The 18,525-nt window shown below is 44.6% G+C and overlaps 1 protein-coding gene across 1 annotated transcript in view; it reads left to right on the top strand.

Moving 5' to 3' along the window:
* Positions 1-2,459: 2,459 nt before the first annotated feature.
* The window catches only part of CALCOCO2 (calcium binding and coiled-coil domain 2), a 31,561-nt gene continuing 15,495 nt past the window's right edge, over positions 2,460-18,525 (top strand). The window contains exons 1-3 of the mRNA XM_048518325.1: positions 2,460-2,582; positions 15,532-15,732; positions 17,834-17,930. Of these exons, the coding sequence (XP_048374282.1) occupies positions 15,541-15,732; positions 17,834-17,930 (289 nt within the window). The 5' untranslated portion in view covers positions 2,460-2,582; positions 15,532-15,540. The remainder of the gene's footprint in view (positions 2,583-15,531; positions 15,733-17,833; positions 17,931-18,525) is intronic.

The following is an 18,525-nucleotide window of genomic DNA, read 5'->3' as shown; positions in this document are numbered from 1 at the left end:
CTTCTCGGCCGGCTATTGGTTGGCGACCTTCTTTCCTCAAACGGGGATTGGACAGTGTCGGAGAACTCGCGGATTGGACGGTGCACGCTTCCTGGAGCGCTGGAGGTGACTGTCGCTGCAATACTATGCAGGGCTACGTCAGTCCAAACTCATTCATTTCAAAGGGTTTAGATTAATGTACCAGTGCTGCATAGGATTGCACTGTGAGCTCCTAAAGCGAGTTACTCCAGTCTAAGATCATTCATTTTAATGGACTTAGATTGGAATAATGCTGCATAGGATTGCGCTGTGATGTCACTGGTAGTGCAATCCTAAAGCGAATTATGTCAGTCTAAACCCATTAATTTTAGTCGGTTTAGAGTGGAATAATTCTGCATGGGTTTGCGCTGTCATGTCACTGGTAGTACAATCCTAAAGCGAACTATGCTAGTCTAAACCCATTCATTTCAATGGGTTTAGAGTGGAATAATTCTGCATAGGTTTGCGCTGTCATGTCACTGGTAGTGCAATCCTAAAGCAAGTTAATCCAATCTAAACCCATTAATTTCAATGTGCTTAGAGTGGGGAAATTCTGCATAGGATTGTGCTTCAAGAAGTGTGATGCTGTGTAAGTCACGTGGGCTCCACCAGCAACATGGGTGGGACTGACAGACTGTATCCATTCATGTGTGAAGATCGGGCATGTGTCTGTTGCTGGGAATTTGGTGACTGTCAAGTTTTTCAGTAAAGCTTTTAACAGGGTTCCCCATCATGTTCTGATGGGTAAACTACAGAACTGTAGACTGCACTCTAGAATAGTAACATGGATAGGGAACTGGTTGGGGAACCCACCCAAAGATTAGTTGTCCATGGCATGTCATCTGATTAGAGGTAAGTATCCAGTGGGGTACCACAGGCTGGGACCAGTACTTTTCAGTGTATTTATAAATGATGTGGATGAGGGAGTAGAGGGACTTATTAAATTTTCAGATAACACCAAATTGTAAGGAACAGCAAAAAACACTGGAAGATAGAGTTAGGCCTTTCCACACATGCAGAATAATGCACTTTCGATCCACTTTGACAACTGTTTGCAAGTGGATTTTTCTATTCTGCACAGTAAAATCCAGCCACAAAGTGTATTATTCTGTATGTGTGGAAGGGGTCTTAGAATTCAACAAGATTTGAACACACTGAAAAAGTGGGCAGATGTGAACAAGATGCAATTTGGCAAGGATAAATGCAGAGTTCTACATATGGGTAGCAAAAATGAGAAACAGGCATATTGCATGGAGGATGCACTTCTGGGTAGCAGTATGAGTGAACAAGATGTTGTGGTATATGAGCAGCCCATGTAATACAGCGACAAAAGGGCTAATGCAAGTCTTGGGATGTATCAATAGAAGCATAACATCCAAATCACAAGATGTCACATCACATTGGTCAGGCCGCCCTGGAGTGCCATGTGCAGTTCTGAATATACAACTTCAAAAAAGGATGTGGATAGAACAGAACATAAAGCAGAGAAGAATGATATGTATGGTCAGTGACCCAGGGCCTGGAGACCAAGCCCTGTGAAGAAAGTCTGAAGAATTGGGGAACGTTCAGTATGGAAAAGAAGAAGTTGAAGGGGAAACAAGATTACAGTCTTTATGTATTGGAAAGGTTGTCATGTAGAGAAGGGTTCCTGTTGGCAGCTGCAGATAGGACTCGCAATAATGGGTTTAAATTATGGCCCCTTCCGCACACGCAAAATAATGCGTTTTCAAACCACTTTCACAACTGTTTGCAAGTGGATTTTGCTATTCCGCACAGCTTCAAAGAGCACTGAAAGCAGTTTGAAAGTGCATTATTCTGCATGTGCGGAATGAGCCTATATCTCTATAGTCTGGAGATCAGCTGTAATTCTGGGGCATCCCTAGTTCCTACCAAGGCTGCATTTCCAATTGGCAGAGGTTCTATAGATACAGATAAGATAAGTATAGCTATCTACAAACATAGATATATTATAGATATATAGCTAGATAACTGGCTGTTTATTAAGAAAACATTTTTTTACAGTAAGAGTTATTTAGCAGTGGAATCAACTGCTTAGGGAGATGGTGAGCTCCCCTTCAGTGGCACTCAATCAGCTGTTGGATGAATACTTGGCAAAGATGCTTTCCAACCTTTTTTTCACTTGCATTGTCCACGTTCACAAGTTTTTTTAAAGACCAGGAAGGGGCATTGAGAAAAGCGGGGGATAAATGCAAACTCTTCTTCTTCACGTTATCCTTAATGAAGAAATGACAAAACTACTCGTCCTAGTCTCCTTTTTCCATTGCTCTTCCAACATGATTCGAGAGCGACCCCATCCCCTGAAGCAAACTTCCCCAGTTGGATGCTAACCCGAGTTCTTGGAATGGAGCGCGCAAGCGTCGTACTCTTCTAAAACTACATCTCCCAGCGTGCCTCGCGAAAGGAGGTGCCTCCAGCTGTAACTTTCCAGCTTGGGGCTGGTCCGATGATCAGAAGCGGCACGTTGGTTGGTGCTGCGGGTTGTTGCTCCAAGCGGCTGCATCTCTGCGGGGAATTCTTGTGGGTCCTCCGGTTTTTGCTGAAGGGTGAGTCGGTAAAACGCGTTAGATGTGAGCCGCACGTTAGCTCTGTCCTGCTTTGCGCTCTTACCAACGAGAAAGAATCGGGCGTAGCAGTACAATCCGCCAAGTTTGGCTCAAGGGAAAGAGAAAAGAAAAGTGCAAACCGAACCTTGTTTGCATTGGGGGAGTGGATTACTTAAACCATGACGTATATTCAGGGATAGTTTTGGGGAAAGTGTAAGAATATTCTTACTATTGATAGAGAAACCCTTGTGAATTTAGCAATTTTAAAATATCTGGTCAGCAGGGTGTGCGTGGTCTTTCTTTGCTCCATTTTGTTCTCACAACACTCCAGTTAGGAAGGTTGCACTGAGAGAGAGTGGTGAGCCATTCGACAGAGGGTGGATTTGAACCCAGGTCTTCCAGATCTTTGTCTGGTATTCTGCCTGCTACCAGGGACATGTGTAGAAAAAGAGCTATCTTTGTAAAGCCTCCCCCCTCTGCCTGCTGTGCCCAAATATCCCCTTGAATCCTTTTAGGATCTCTGATAGCTATACAGCCAGAGTTGGGATCCAACCAGTTCTCACCATTTCTCTAGAAGTGGTTACTAATTTTTTCTGAGTGCCGAGAAGGGGTTACTAAAGCAACTTCCCTGCCCAACAGGGACCATCGGAACCTGTTATTAAAATTTTTGGATCCCGCCACTGTATGCAACCCAATGGACCCGGTTTGTTTTCTGTGTGCACTGCCCCTGGACGAAAAGTTTCCATTATGATGTTAACCCACCTTTCATCCAAGCAACTTGGGGAAGTGTGTATAGTTTCATTCTCTTCTCTTTTATCCACATAAACAACCCTGGTTCTATCCATTCTATCCAATCCCAAACCTTATACTGCACTGGCTTTTCTAATTTTACTTTCTGAACCACTGGGGAAGATCCCTGCCTGAGCTGCTTGATAGCGGCTGCCGCCTGCCAGTCAGAGTAGACAATACCTGGAATGAGCAGTGGACTGACCTGATATATATCAGATTTGTGTGTTCATGTATCTTCTAGTGTGGTGTAGTGGTTAAGAGCAGGTGCGTTCTAATCTGGAGAACCAAATTTGATTCCCTGTTCTGCCACTTGAGCTGTGGAGGCTTATCTGGGGAACCAGATTAGCTTGTGCACTCCAACACATGCCAGCTGGGTAACCTTGGGCTAGTCACAGTTCTTCAGAGCTCTCTCAGCCCCACCTATCTCACAGGGTGTTTGTTGTGAGGGGGAAGGGAAAGGAGATTGTAAGCCCCTTTGAGTCTCCTTACAGGAGAGAAAGGGGGGATATTAATCCAAACTATTCTCTTCAAACTCTTCTTCTTGGAGGTGGGAGAAAAAACATGTTGTTTGGTGACTCCCAGAATCTTGATATCCCAGCTGCTGAGATTCCACTGTGCTTTGCATTCTTGGGTTATATTTCTTGGTCATATTGGCATGTAAAAAATACTGTGCGGTGGAATGTTGGTTTTGATTCACATAGTTTGGCACTTCTGTCCCTTAGCTGACCTTCAAGGAACTGAAACAAATTTCATTTTCACTTCTCAAGGGCCCTGGAAGGTTGCCAGAAGAGTAACAACAAGTCCAAGATCAGCCTTTTGACCATACAGTGGTTTGAACTTGCATCTCCATGGTTCAGGGGTCTCCACTGTTACTGCTGGCGGTGGGCGGAGGCTTTCTTACAATTTTGCATCCCAGCCAATTAAAAAAAAACCTTATCGTAGACCATGACACTCTAAAGCTGCAGCATAATAGGTCAGAAAGATTTTAAAGAATTGTCTTTTTTTGAAGGAAATAAAAAAAAAGGGGGGTGATGGAAATCCAGACGAGATTTCCCCTTAATGCCAGTGTGATGTAGTGGTTAGAGAGTTGAACAAAGAATTATTCTTTACCCCTTGAGTCACATTTGACTCACGGCCACCTCAACGGGATTTTAAAGACAAGAGATGTTCAAAAATGGTGTGCAATTGTCTGCCTGTGCATCACAACTCTGGTATTCCTTGGTGTTCCCCCTCTCTAAATATTGGCCATGGCTGCTTGCTTTCCAAGTTCTGATGAGCTCTGGCTAAGCTGGTCTATTCAGACTGCTAATCATAGCTGAATGAAATCTTTAAATAGCCATTCTGGGAAGTCTGGTGTATAGCGTTCAGAAAGTTTGGGGAGGGAGAGAGGGAAATCACAACCAAACAGATGAGTATTTTTAGCATCAGAGCGGGAATATGTAGAGTTTGAAAATAAGAGAGCCTCGAGGTGGCTCCTATAATACTGAAGTATATCCTATTTGTATCCAAAGATAGTATAAAAATGCACATGATATGGAACAATTATATAGTCAGCAGTTGTGAACAGTGATGTAACTGTCTTTTTGTTCGGCTGAAGAATATCAGTTATGTTTGCCTATAGAATAATGTCTGTAAAATTATTTTATGAAGTCCTGTCTAAGTTTTTAGTTGTATATTTTGTTTTATATTAACCAAACTTTGTAATTTTTGGATATCATTTTTATAGTGTCCTTAGTTACAAATAGGATATTCTTCAATATTCTGGAAGTCACCTTGTGGTTCTCTTTGCTGAGTTTCACTGACTTGTTCTTTTGTTGTAGTTTGAAAAGAATGCAATAAAAATCTAGCTCTCCACGCTATCCATCACGCTCGTTCATGCTTGAGGGGAGGGTGAGGAATGTTTTCCTTCTTTCCAGCACTGAAATAGATACAACATCCAACAAGAGAGAGAGCGCTCTGTCTCTCTAAAGCATTAATTATAGATCACTTGCGTCTTAAAAGTCACAGCATGGTTCAGATGTATTTTTGATGATGGTGGTTTCAGCTACACAACACAGTTAATATCCCTCAGACTTTTTTGTACCTGTGTTGTGCTGTGCAATCTCAAATCGTGTCTTCCGAGAGGAAGAAACTCCTGTTGTCAATTCTGAAAAATAGCAGCCATCTAATGCTGGGATGATGCAGTCTTGCTGTAGCCGAAATATCTGAACAGTGTAATGAATGGGAGATAACAGCTGTATGTTTGTTGGGCCAAGGCTAAAAATCTGTAAGAGGCCTAAAAGATGCTGGGAAATAGAAACAGAAAGACTTGGCAAAGTGGCAGGGCTTGTCAGCTACAAAGTTTCCTGATTCAGATTTCACTGTGCAAACCCTCCGTAGTGACTTCAGGGAACTACCATCACTGTCTTGTACTACACGAAGCTGCTCTATATCAAGTCTGAACTTTGGTTCACTGAGTTCACTATTGTCTGCTCAGAATGACAGTGGCCTACTGGGGTCTTTCACACAACTTACAATGTGATCCTTTATAACTGGAGATGCCAGTGATTGCATTTAGGGCCTTTTGTCTGCAAGATGATTTGCTACAGACAGCCCCATCCAAACGGTGGGACGCGTGGCCATAGTGCTGCAGCCATGCCACCCCACCATACCCAGAAGGGAGGGCCAGCACGGTGTAGTGGGTGAGAGCAGGTGGATTCTAATCTGGAGAACATGGTTTGATTACCCACCTGAGTGGCAGAAACTTATCTGGTGAACCAGATGTGTTTCCACACTCCTACATCCTGCTAGGTGACCTTGGGCTAGTCACAGTTTTCTCAGAATGCTCTCAGTCCCAGCTACTTCACAAGGTGTCTGTTGTGGGGAGAGGAAGGGAAAGGAGCTTGTCAGCCACCTTGAATCTCTTTAAAGGGGAGAAAGGTGGGGTATAAATCCAAACTCTTCTTCTTTTCCGACCGTGTGGGGAGCCAAAAAAAGGCAACACCCACCCCCACTAGAAACCTTTCACAGGTGTCCCATGGACTTATGCCATCAAAAAGGTGGTGTAAGTCCAGGAGCGGAGTGCTGGGGTGCCCAGTGGGGAAGCGGGGGTAGAAGTCAGCTAGCGGAGGCTCCTCTTTAGCCCGCTCCTTGATGCAGGCAACAAGGGCGCAGGGATGCTAGCACAGTGTCCCGTACCGTGTTCCACTGCAGAGGAGGATCATGGGAGCTGGCCACTAATAGATTCGCCCCTCTGGCGGGGCAAGTGCCCCGGGGAAGGCAAATCTACCGGCACATCCCTGTGCCGTTCCACTGGCAAATTCGCCCCTCCCCTTTGAATGGAGTTGTGAGTCATGCTCCTCATGATGTGATGTAGTAATCCTATTTCCTTGTCTTGCTGTAGAGACGTTTTGTGGCATCACGTGTACTTTGCATGCTTGAGGACCTTGGTTTGATCCTTGGGTTGGCTCTCTGCCTGAGATATTGCAGAGCCGCTGCTGGCCTGCATAAAAATGTTTTGTGCTAAACGGAGTAGAAGTATTTTGCAGGGGAAAGCAGATGCCTGTGTTTGTATCCGAGTTAAGCAACTACGCTATGAATTGGTGTTGCCATAGACCAGGGGTAGGGAACCTTTAACACTCAAAGAGCCATTTGGACCCGTTTTCCACGGGAAAAGAAAACACTTGGAGCTGCAAATAATTTTTGACATTTAAAATAAAGATAACACTATATATATGGGTTTTTTTTAACCTTTTACTCCGCTCATTCTGAGAAGCGCATGGATGCGCCCACCCTGCTGCCTACAGGGTGGGCAAGGATGAAGCCGGCAGCTCGGCCTCACCGGCCGCCGGGAAAGCGCCCGCCCCACTCCAACGGGGCGGGCGAGAGGGGAAACCCGTGGCACAGCCCAGCCAACCGTGGGCAGTTGGTGCGCCCGCCCTGCTGCCTGCAGGGTGGGCAAGGATGGGGCCGGCGGCTCGGCTCGTGGAGCCACAGTGCAAGGGCAGAAGAGCCGCATGCGGCTCTCGAGCCGCAGGTTCCCTACCCCTGCCATAGACTGCCTAGAAGGCCTTAAGCAAGCTGTTAATTAAGGTTCAGCTTTAAGTCCCCGTCTATGTATGGAGTAATGCTAAGATTAACTCACCGTCTGGTGCTGTAAGGATTACTGAGAAATGTTTTGGAATGCTCTTAATTGCAGTGTTACAATTTAGTGCCGTTTGTGAGTCAGAGAAACATGCATGTGGATTTATAGAAAATGCCCCTCTTGGCAAGTATAGTGTACACCTTTGTTTGTATTTCATATTTTTTTAGTAGGAGACCCTCTCCCCTCCTGACTCTTGTCCCAATTTATTTGTCTTTCTCCTTTTCTCTTCATCTATGGATCGCTTGGCCGATGACCTGAGGCTGGTCAAAACAGTCCAGCACGTTTTACTTTGGAAGCCCATGCAGTCAAAGTGTGGGGCAGTGGACGGAGGTCATCTAGCAGCCTGGGCAAGAAGCCTGTGGGGTCAAGCACTCTGAACTCTTGCTTCTGTTTTTCCATCTTTAGCAACAGGAAATGATTTCAGACTAAGGCTGTCTTGGCAATGAAATCAGCTACTGAAGGAAAGGGGAGGCCATTGGGCACCCAGGGAAATATATCCTGTTTCTTATGTGGTGTAGTGGTTAAGAGCAGGTGTACTCTAATCTGGAGGAACTGGGTTTGATTCCCCGCTCTGCCGCTTGAGCTGTGGAGGCTTATCTGGGGAATTCAGATGAGCCTGTGCACTCCAACACATGTCAGCTGGGTGACCTTGGGCTAGTCACAGTTCGTTTGAGCTCTCTCAGCCCACCTACCTCACAGGGTGTTTGTTGTGGGGTGGGGGGTGGGGGGGAAAGGAGATTGTGAGCCCCTTTGAGTCTCCTTATAGGAGAGAAAGGGGGATATAAATCCACCTCTCCTTCTTTCCTTCTTCTTAATGCCCTAAATGACTTTGGGCTGGGGTTCCTAAAGGTCATCTTCTCTTGTACTGCCTTTCCAAGCCCTTTTCTTCTGTCCTGCCGTTTGCAGAGATGAGGTGGGTGGCAACCAAAGACAGGGCTTTTGTCAGTGCCCAGAGGCTTGCCCTAGGGGCCGGTCAGCCCTGGGATATGAGAGCAAGACACCACAGGTGGGATTTTTTTTTTAATCTAACAGTGACACCTCACCTTTGTAGTATAAATGTATGCTTCCATTTGAACATCAACTGGCCTGTGACTGTCCTTCAGGCTGACGTGTTCTTTGTACCTAGACTTCTGAACTGTGGGGTTTATCATTTTTATCAGTTTTATGCCCAGTTTCTAGTCTGAAGACCGTTTCATGGATATCATTTTATGTCACTGAATGTTCCTCTCTTATGGTTTAATCTGTTGCTGAACTGTATGGATGGGTTGCATTAGCAAAGATATAAACAAAGGCCCCTTCCGCACACGCAAAATAATGTGTTTTCAAACCACTTTCACAACTGTTTGCAAGTGGATTTTGCTATTCCTCACAGCTTCAAAGAGCACTGAAAGCAGTTTGAAAGTGCATTATTTTGCATGTGCGGAATGAGCCAAAGAGCAACAAAACAAAAGGTGCACCAAGAATCATGGTGTAGTGGTTAAGAGTGATGGATTCTAATCTGGAGAGCTGGGTTTCATTCCCCACTCCTCCACCTGAATGGTGGAGGCTTATCTGGTGAACCAGGTTTGTTTCCCCACTCCTACACACGAAGCCTGCTGGGTGACCTTGGGCTAGTCAGTTCTTGCAGAACTCTCTCAGCCCCCTCTACCTGACAAGATGTGGTGAGAGCAAGGGAAGGAGTTTGTAAGCCACTTTGAGACTCTTTATGGTTGAGGAAAGCGGGATATCAATCCAAATTCTTCTTCAAGTTTGTAAATTGAATATTTGATGATCTCAACATGTTTTTCATCAAAGTGCTTCCTTGGGATCAAACCTTGTTTTCAACAACAGCGCAAAACATTTATCAAACAACCAACTGATTTGATAAACTGTTTGAGGTGTTGTAAATAAATATTGCTTACAGTGTCAAAAAACAGAGTTCCTCAATGCAGTTTCATGTTCTTACATACATTGGTTCAGGTTCAGACCTGCAACAGAAAAGTTGAAGGGGAAAATAACTGTACTGTTGCATGAGATTCCACTAAGTTGTGACCTTTAGCAACTGAGATAAGAACCCAGATGCTGGGAGGAGTTAGTCCCTATCCTGTTTCCCCTCTAAGTCTCCAAGGTCGAGAATAGCAGAGCAATATTCCATTTAATTAGCAGATGAAATTATGCATCGTCATCTGAGAAATGGGAGGACTTAACCTGCAGATAAGTCCTACCACTTTATCCCATGCTGACCCTCCAGAGCATATAGATAGCAGCAGGGTTATGTGATTAATTGACATCACCAGCCATAGATCTGATTGGTCAATAGCCCCAGGCCAACTCAAACCCTTGGCTGTAAAGTTTAGGATTTTCAGCCTAATTTTGTTCTTGGTGCTGTCTTTCTGGCTCCTTGATCCACCTTTGGACCTTGTGATTTCATAGTTGCTATATGGTTCTGACATGCTATCATAGTTGCTATATGGTTCTGACATGCACTTTCAATCCACTTTCAATGCACTTTGCAGCTAGATTTTCCTGTGTGGAATAGCAACATCCACTTGCAAACAATTGTGAAAGTGGATTGAAAGTGCATTATTCTGCAGTGCGGAAGGGGCCTATGCTGAATCTCAGAAAGAGTGGATTTTGCTTGCTGGAGGATTTCATCTGAAATGGAAACATCTGGTAATTTGAACAAAAGCTGCTACGGTGTAGTTAGTCCTTTTGATTTAGTTTAGTAATTTTAATCCTGACTGCTCTCTGCTCCTTTTAGAAATATTCTTCCATGATTTTAATGAAATGCTTTAATTTTATCTTGTAGTGTTTTGTGTTCAGGTGGCTTCAGGCTAATTCCAGCACTTCGGCCAGTGCACTTACAGATTAATTATTTTGTGAAACTCATGATGCGAGTGGTCTTCCTTGTAGGGGTGACTTTCATGACTTTAATCTCAGGAAAGTTGGAAGCTTGCCGCTCATCTTCTGGCATTTTGGGTAGTGAAAAGGGGCTGGTGGCAGCTGTTAAGACCAAGGTGTGAGGATTCATACCCCAGGGTTTTGTAAATTTGCTGAGCTTGGACTAGGGGTTTTTGACATACATATTTGAAGATTCTTGTACCCGTTCTGTTTTGCTTTGTTAATTTGTTTCTGACAGTTTGGACATTGTTGTGTTCCTGACTTCATTGCTTTTGTTGGTTATTTTGTGAGTTGCTTCAAACAAGTCTCTGGTGAAGCAGCATTCTAAGTTTTCTAAATAAATGATGACTTTTTCTTTTAAGGGAGAGAGCTGCATGTTCTTCAAGGTTCTCTGAGGTAAAACTTTTGAAGTCTTGAGTAGTGGATGCTATCCCAAAGTGGGATGGCGGTTGGGACAGACAGTTCGCTTTGGGAAAGAGATGCTGTTTTGGTTTCCCAAAAAAGGGGGCACAGACAAAGGTTGCCAGAGAAACATACAAGATTTTGGATTGTGGCTGAATGATACAGTTGCCCACTTCCAGGTGGGTCCCGGAGATCTCTCAGAATTACAACTGATTTCCAGACTAAAACTGTCAGTTACTCTGAAGAAAATGGCTAATTTGGAAGTTGGATTCAATGACATTATGCCTAAGGTGACCAGATTGTCACCTTTGTAAACCGGGACCCGGGTGGCCGCGCGGCCTCGTGCATGCGCGCGCAGCCGCAGGAGCGCACTGCCTTCTGGGGCGCTCCCGTTTCCCGCCCTGTGACAGGGCGGGAAACGGGAGCGCCCCAGAAGGCAGTGCGCTCCTGTGGCCGTGTGCGTAGGAGGCTGCCGCACTGCCTTCCAAAAATCGGGAAAGTTCAAAAAACCCGCGGGATGCGGGACAAATTGTTTTAAGACGGGACTGTCCCGCCAAAAGCGGGACGTCTGGTCACCATAATTATGCCCCATCAAACCTTCCCCTGCTTCACCCCAAAATCCCCACAAATTTTCCGGCTGAGAACTGGCAATGGTAGAAAGTAGGGATTCAAACTTGGGTTGCCTAAAACCTCGTTTGATACTCTATTACAAAACAATGTCTGGGGCATATCTTAATCCATACCCAGCGGCTGCTTAAAAACAGATGAGAAATTTTCCATCATACTTTAATGAGTCCGAACTTACTTCAATAGATATACTGGAGTGTACATTTATGTTTGAGTTTTTTTGCAACAGCTACCCTTTGGGAATGACTCATCAAGATAATTCTCAGAAGTGGCAATTTTTATTTGCTAACTGGGTCTACTAACCCTCCATGCATCTTGGAAACCCATCCTGCACCCAACACCACATAAACCGATTAACAGCCCCATCTGAACGGGAGGTGGCAGACCGCAACATCACCCCACCACTCACATAGAGGCTTCCCAATGGTGTTCTAGAATGCTCTGCTTGGGTCCTAGTACTTTGGGAAGTGGAGCATTGTAGAACAAAGACAGTCCAGGGAATGGCAGCTGAATTCACAAACCTCCTGTCATATTTATCTTGAGTAGGGTGTAGCTAAAGGAGTGCCACCTGTGCTGTGCCTCAGAGACAATTCCTGGAATTGGACTTCAGTGTGTGTTGCCTTTTCTGTGTGTGGAAAATGAAAGCGATCGAGTGATCCACAAGTTGTCCCGAACAGGAACCACTGTGAAAGGCGTTGTTTTTAGGGCCGGACATATGAAAAAGCTGGCAGGCCGCCCTGTTACGTGCATTATCTTGTGTACTTCATCGCAAGGGAATGAGCGTGAATGGAGAGTGAGCTGGACTTTGTTCTAGTTCTTCTTTGAATCTTTACAGTGGATACGGGACGGAATGGAACTTGAGTGTGGGGTTGGGCTCAGGACACCTTCCTTTCTGTGTTTGTTTTGAACACCTTTTTGTTATTCTGTTGCAAATGCAGCCTCTTGGATTGCTTTATCAAGGAGGAGAAGGCCTTCGGGTGGGAAAGGAATCTCCCTCCCCTTTCCTACAGTGTGTTTGCTTTTATTCATGCTGCGGGACCCCTGGCTTGGAATCTTCCAGAACAATAGTGGATTTCCCTTTTTTTTCCATTCGAGGCCAAAGGACTTGCTTTACCAAAAGCAACACATGTCTTAAATTCACGGCTCTGTGGTTTTTATTATTATTAGCCTTAAGGTGGAAAATACAAATATGGACTTTCCAAAGATATGGAAAGTTTACTCCTAAGAAGAATTAGTTTTTATATCTTGCTTTTCTCTGGCTGATTCCGCATGGGCCAAAAACAGCAGTGTGAAAACGGTGTGAAAATGGTGTAAAAGGGTTTAAAATGGTGTAAAAGGGTTTATACTGTTTTCACACCGTTTTCACACCACTGTTTTTGGCCCATGCGGAATCAGCCTCTACCTTTTTAAGGAGTTTCAAAGCAGCTTACAAACTCCTTTCCCTTCCCTTCCCCACAACAGACACTTTGTGGGCGGGTTATTAAATTGAATTAATAATAATAATAACAACAACATCACACAGTCCTAGATGTTTGGGAAGTGTCCGACGTGTGATGTAATACAAAATCCAGCATATTGATCTTGTTTGCTGTGTATAACTGTTTTTGTATCAAAATAATAATGATGATGATGATGATGATGATGTAGGTGGGGCTTGAGAGAGTTCTGAGAGAACTGTGACTAGCCGAGGGTCACCCAGCAGGTGTGTTGTGGAGAAGTAGGGAAACAAGCCTGGTTCATTAGATCAGAGTCCATAGCTCATGTGGAGGAGTGAGGAATCAAACTCACTTTGCCAGGTTAGGATCTGCTGCTGCTAACCACTACACCGTGCTAATTCCCATTAGCTTTTAGTAGGGTTTGTTCTCCAAATGGATAGTGTTCCATGGGTTAGAACTGTCCACCTTCTGCTCTACTGCCGTTAAGGCTGTCCAAATCTGCCAGTGGAAGTTCTATAAGACCACCATAGTCTATGCCTGCCTGTACCTTTATAGGGGGCCCTAACCTTCTCTAGAGCCTGTGGGCTTTGGCAAATAGGTTATTAAGTGCAACCATGAAATGGCTGCCAAGGTTGGAGAAAGGGAGACATCTAACCACAAAATGGCTGCCATGGATGCTGGGATAGTCACAGAATTTTGAAATGTTGCAAGCCAAGCAGTCTCCTATGAGGGAAGCTTCCCTTTCCAAATCAGATGCTCCCTGTAGACACAACGGGTGATGCCTCTTGGCCTCTTTTGAAGTACCTCCTTCTCCCAAGAGCTGGAGTAAAGCTACTATTGTCTCTTTGCTTTGGAGAAGAAGGAAATGGGGGCTGAAAACACTGTAGGGGGTTCCATGATTCCTATGGGCACCCTGCTGGGCGTCCCTGTGTTAGAAGGGCTTTGGGTTTTTCCTGAGGTAACAGGGATGACTTCAAGCCAAGGTAAAATGTGTTGGGGACTTTCCTGACAGCATCATCTTCCCCAGAGTATGTCAGTTGTATCCTCTGGTCGTTCAAGTTTCTGCTATAAATAACTCCAAATCCTGCAATCAGATACACAGGGAAACTGTGGTCGAAATAGATTTTTGGCAGGCTTGGTGGATTTGCTTGGCTGGGAATGTATGTTCGGTTGAATGTGCCGTTTGGGGGGAAAAAGCAGTAACCACAGGGATTCAGTACTCCTGGGTGAAACTCGTCCTACACCGCTCCTATTTTCTTTCCAGAATCATTTGTGTAAGAAATGTCGGAGTACTGTTGGTTTAGAAACTGAAATGGGTGTTTCTCTCAGGACCCTTTAAGAATTTCTTCTGTGTCCAGGGCAAGAGCTGTGCATATTTTCAAATCCTTTCCCCCCCTCACTCTTCAAATACAGATTTGCCATGCTGTGGAGTCTGGTTTGGCACAGGGACGGGGCCAAGCAAGCTGTAGTCTGGAAAACAAATCCTGCATGTTAGAAAGCTGGTGCTCCAGTCTGTGACCCCTTTTCCATCACCCTAAATGGCCTCGGCGCCCATTATCTGGAGAGGTCATGTCTCCCAGATGGTGTGAGCTGTGAGAATCAGCGAGAGAGCTTGTGCTCCTAGTTTCCTGGAACTGGAATGGTATCAGATTGTCAGGAAACCGTCTGGGCAAGCCGCCCCCCCCCCCCCCCACTCTGGTCAATGGCCAAAGCTTTTGGAGCCTAGGAGAAAAGCCTGTGTTTTGTTTCCCTCTGGAGTTGACTCAGGACAGACTGTTTTCTGACCCGGAAAGGCTGAAGGCCTCTTCTCCTCCCTGATCAAACATGGGCTGTAATCTATGGGGAAGTTTTCTTGCAAATGTGAGGCCGTGACTCTGTGAAAGAGCACTTGCTTTGCATGTTGAAGGCCTGAGGTTCAATCCCCAGCAACTCCAGTTAAAAAGTACTGGGTAGTAGATTATGTGGAAGACCTCTAGCAGGAGAGCCACAGCCAATCAACGTCCACAATACTGGCCTTTATTTCCTCATTACATTTGGTTTTATCTCCACCTTTTCTGCAAGAAACGGAGGATGTGCGGTTAAACGTGTGCTGACTTGATGCCTCTGATAAGTGGGTCTCAAGCCTGCGAAACCTTATGCTTCAGTTAATGTCCTAGTCTTTCTGAAGCCATGGGGTTCCTTTTGTGTGTTTACTACAAGCTAGCCCCTCTGGAATTTCTTTCCCTGCCCTGTAGCTGGTTGCATTGACACAGCAAACTAGCCCCTAATGGCATGAAAGTCCTATATTAAGAAGAGAAGAAGAAGAAGAGTTTGGATTTATACTCCACTTTTCTCTCCTGTAAGGAGACTCAAGGTGGCTTTCAAGCTCTTTTCCCTTCCTCTCCCCACCACAGACACCTTGTGAGGCAGGTGGGGCTGAGAGAGTTCCAAAGAACTGTGACTAGCCCAAGGTCACCCAGCAGGAATGTAGGAGTGCGGAAACACATTTGGTTCACCAGATAAGCCTCTGCCACTCAGGTGGCGGCGTGGGGAATTAAATCCAGTTCTCCAGATTAGAATCCACCTGCTCCTAACCACCACACCACGCTGGCTCTCAATGGACACAATGGATGGGGCCTCAAAGTAGAGGTCAAAATTAATAAGTGGTTGTTTTGAACTGTTTCTATTTCCCTCCCCCTTTGTCCTTTCACAGAACATCAGCATGGAAGGCTTATCGTCCAGTACCTCAGATGACCCTCCGACTTCCACTGTCCTCTTGGACAGCTGCCACTTCTCGCAAGTCATATTTACAAATGTGGAGAAGTTCTACATTCCTGGCGCAGATATCACTTGCCACTACAACCTTTCTGAGTACATCATGCCACGTAGGAAAGACTGGGTGGGCATTTTCAAGGTGAGTTTGTGTTTCTGAAAGCCTTATGGACTATGATGTTATGGACTACGATTCCCATCAGCCCCTCCCATCATGGTCAATTGGCAGGGGCTGATGGGAATTGTAGTCCATAACATCTGGAGTGCCAAAGGTTCACCACCACTGGGCTATCTTATGAGCAATACTCACTGGCAGTTTCACTGTCATGGGGTGACTATAAACTCACTGTAGTCCACGTTTATTTTCCTCCAATAACACATAACGATGAAAATCCTATGGTCCAAATTTACCGACTACCTCCTAGGTCTTCAAACCTTACACTCTCATTCTAACTGGCATATGGCAGGAGATTTCAACACCAGAATTGGCCCAAATGAGGCCAGCTTTCTCTCTCTATCAGGATTGAACGCAGATAGTTCTCATGGTACTTTTCACTGCCTAGGCAAACCACTCAGTAAATAAGGTGGAATCTAAATTTGCACAGCTTTGCTCCCAATTCGATCTTATCCAGTTAAATGGGCTAATACAATACAAAAATTCTGGTGACTTCACCCATATATCTACAATAGGCAACAGCATTATAGACTATATACATTAGTCTCACAGGTAATTCTAGAGAGAGTGGAGAGGTTCCTGATTGACTTTCAAATCTGGAGTGACCATATATAAGTTTAACCAATAGATAGATGGATGGATGGATGGATGGATGGATGGATGGATGGATGGATGGATGGATGGATGGATGGATGGATGGATGGATGGATGGATGGATGGATGGATGGATGGATGGATGGATGGATAGATGGATAGATGGATAGATGGATAGATGGATAGATGGATAGATGGGGGATGGATTGGATAGATGGATAGATGGATAGAGGATAGATGGATGGATGGATGGATGGATGGATGGATGGATGGATGGATGGATGGATGGATAGATGGATGGATAGATGGATGGATAGATGGATGGATAGATGGATGGATAGATGGATGGATAGATGGATAGATAGATAGATGGATAGATAGATAGATGGATAGATAGATGGATGGATAGATAGATAGATAGATAGATAGATAGATAGATAGATAGATAGATAGATAGATAGATAGATAGATAGATAGATAGATAGATAGATAGATAGATAGATAGATAGATAGATAGATAGATAGATAGATAGATAGATAGATCGATCGATCGATCCAACATGGATTACAGCAATCTGTTGCTGTAATTTGTAGAGGCCTTTTGGGGTCACAAGGGCTTTTATGGTTGCAATTTGAAAAAAAGGTACTGTTCTGTTTAAGATGGAATTCTGTTATGAGGCCCATGGTCTTATGTGGGGTGAGAGGAAGAGATAACTTGATCATAGGATTGATGGAAGCTTTCACTACTGGAACCTGGATAGAGACACAAGTAATGTTTTCCGAATTTTCATATGCTAACTTTAGTACAGTTCAGTGTACTTTCTCAACTTTCCTATATTCCTGCACAGAAAAACTAGATAGGCACTAAAACACCTGCAAAGCATTCTGCTACAAAGAAGGTCCAGGAAATGGTGGATTAATATACAAATGTACTGTCATCTTTTTGTGGAAAACAGTAGTTTAGAGATTGCTGTCCTTTTAGAGGCATGTAGAAGGTCTTTTCATTGTCTCTACCACCAACTCATCTTTGCGCATGCCTGTTGGGGCTTTCCCCCCTTCAAAATAATCCTGGGGATTTTCATTTGGGGCAAGTGCTGAGGTTTTCATTTTTGTTATCCCTAATGAGCAACGGCCATGAAATATAGTATAGTTCTAAGTAACGTATATGTATGTATACTGCCCGTGCAAAAAAGGATACAAAATTGTTCGTGTTGTAAGATTTTTTTTGGTGAGGGCAAAGGAGAATGGTGTGGATTTACTTTGCAAGGGGTCTAGACAAGTGCTGAAGTCAATCCCGCGTCACAAAATGTGCAAACCATTGTATTTAAGTCTGTGTGGTGCCCCTTGTTCTTGGATGGTTAAAAGCACGAACAGAAGCACCTTCTGTTCCACTGTGAGACCCCTGGTCTTAAGTCACTCATAGCCTACCTTTTGGTTTACTCAAGTCCATTACTGGACAATGTTGCTGTTGCAGGTGGGATGGAAGACGACGCGTGAATATTACACGTTCATGTGGGCGCCGTTGCCAAGTGGCCCTGAGAATGCTGCACCTCATCAAGTCCTGTTTAAAGGTGAGTTGTGGCACTGAGGGATACAAACATGCCACTGGCCACTTTATGGTAGAATTAGAATCACATGCCTTCCAACACAGTTTTGAATAGTGCTCTGGATGGGTTGGAGAGAGCTGCCGGTGACTTGCTTCCCAGTATCTTCAGAGAAGACCAAATTTTGTTGGCGGACTAAAGGCCCCTTCCGCACATGCAGAATAATGCACTTTCAATCCACTTCCAATGCACTGTGCAGCTGGATTTTACGGTGCGGAATAGCAAAACCCACTTGCAAACAATTGTGAAAGTGGACTGAAAGTGCATTATTCTGCCTGTGCGGAAGGGGCCTTAACGTCAAAACACATTAGTGGCTCAATTATTATTATTATTTATTCAATTTGATAGACCGCCCTACCCCTGAAGGGCTCAGGGGGGTTCACAAAACAATCAAACACTTAAATACATCAGATAGTTTCAATTAAAACAATACATAAATTAAACATTAAAATACTAGCAGCAGTAATCTTCCACAATTAAAATAAGTAGGTGATGTCCGGCATTAACCCCCCAGGAGGGGACTGGCCGATATTCAATCAGCAGATGACATATGGAGCTGTAA

This window comes from Sphaerodactylus townsendi, linkage group LG15, assembly GCF_021028975.2.
Source record: "Sphaerodactylus townsendi isolate TG3544 linkage group LG15, MPM_Stown_v2.3, whole genome shotgun sequence".
Lineage (NCBI taxonomy): Eukaryota > Metazoa > Chordata > Lepidosauria > Squamata > Sphaerodactylidae > Sphaerodactylus > Sphaerodactylus townsendi.
Note: the sequence above shows the minus strand (reverse complement) of the source record. Positions and strands in the feature narration are given on the sequence as shown.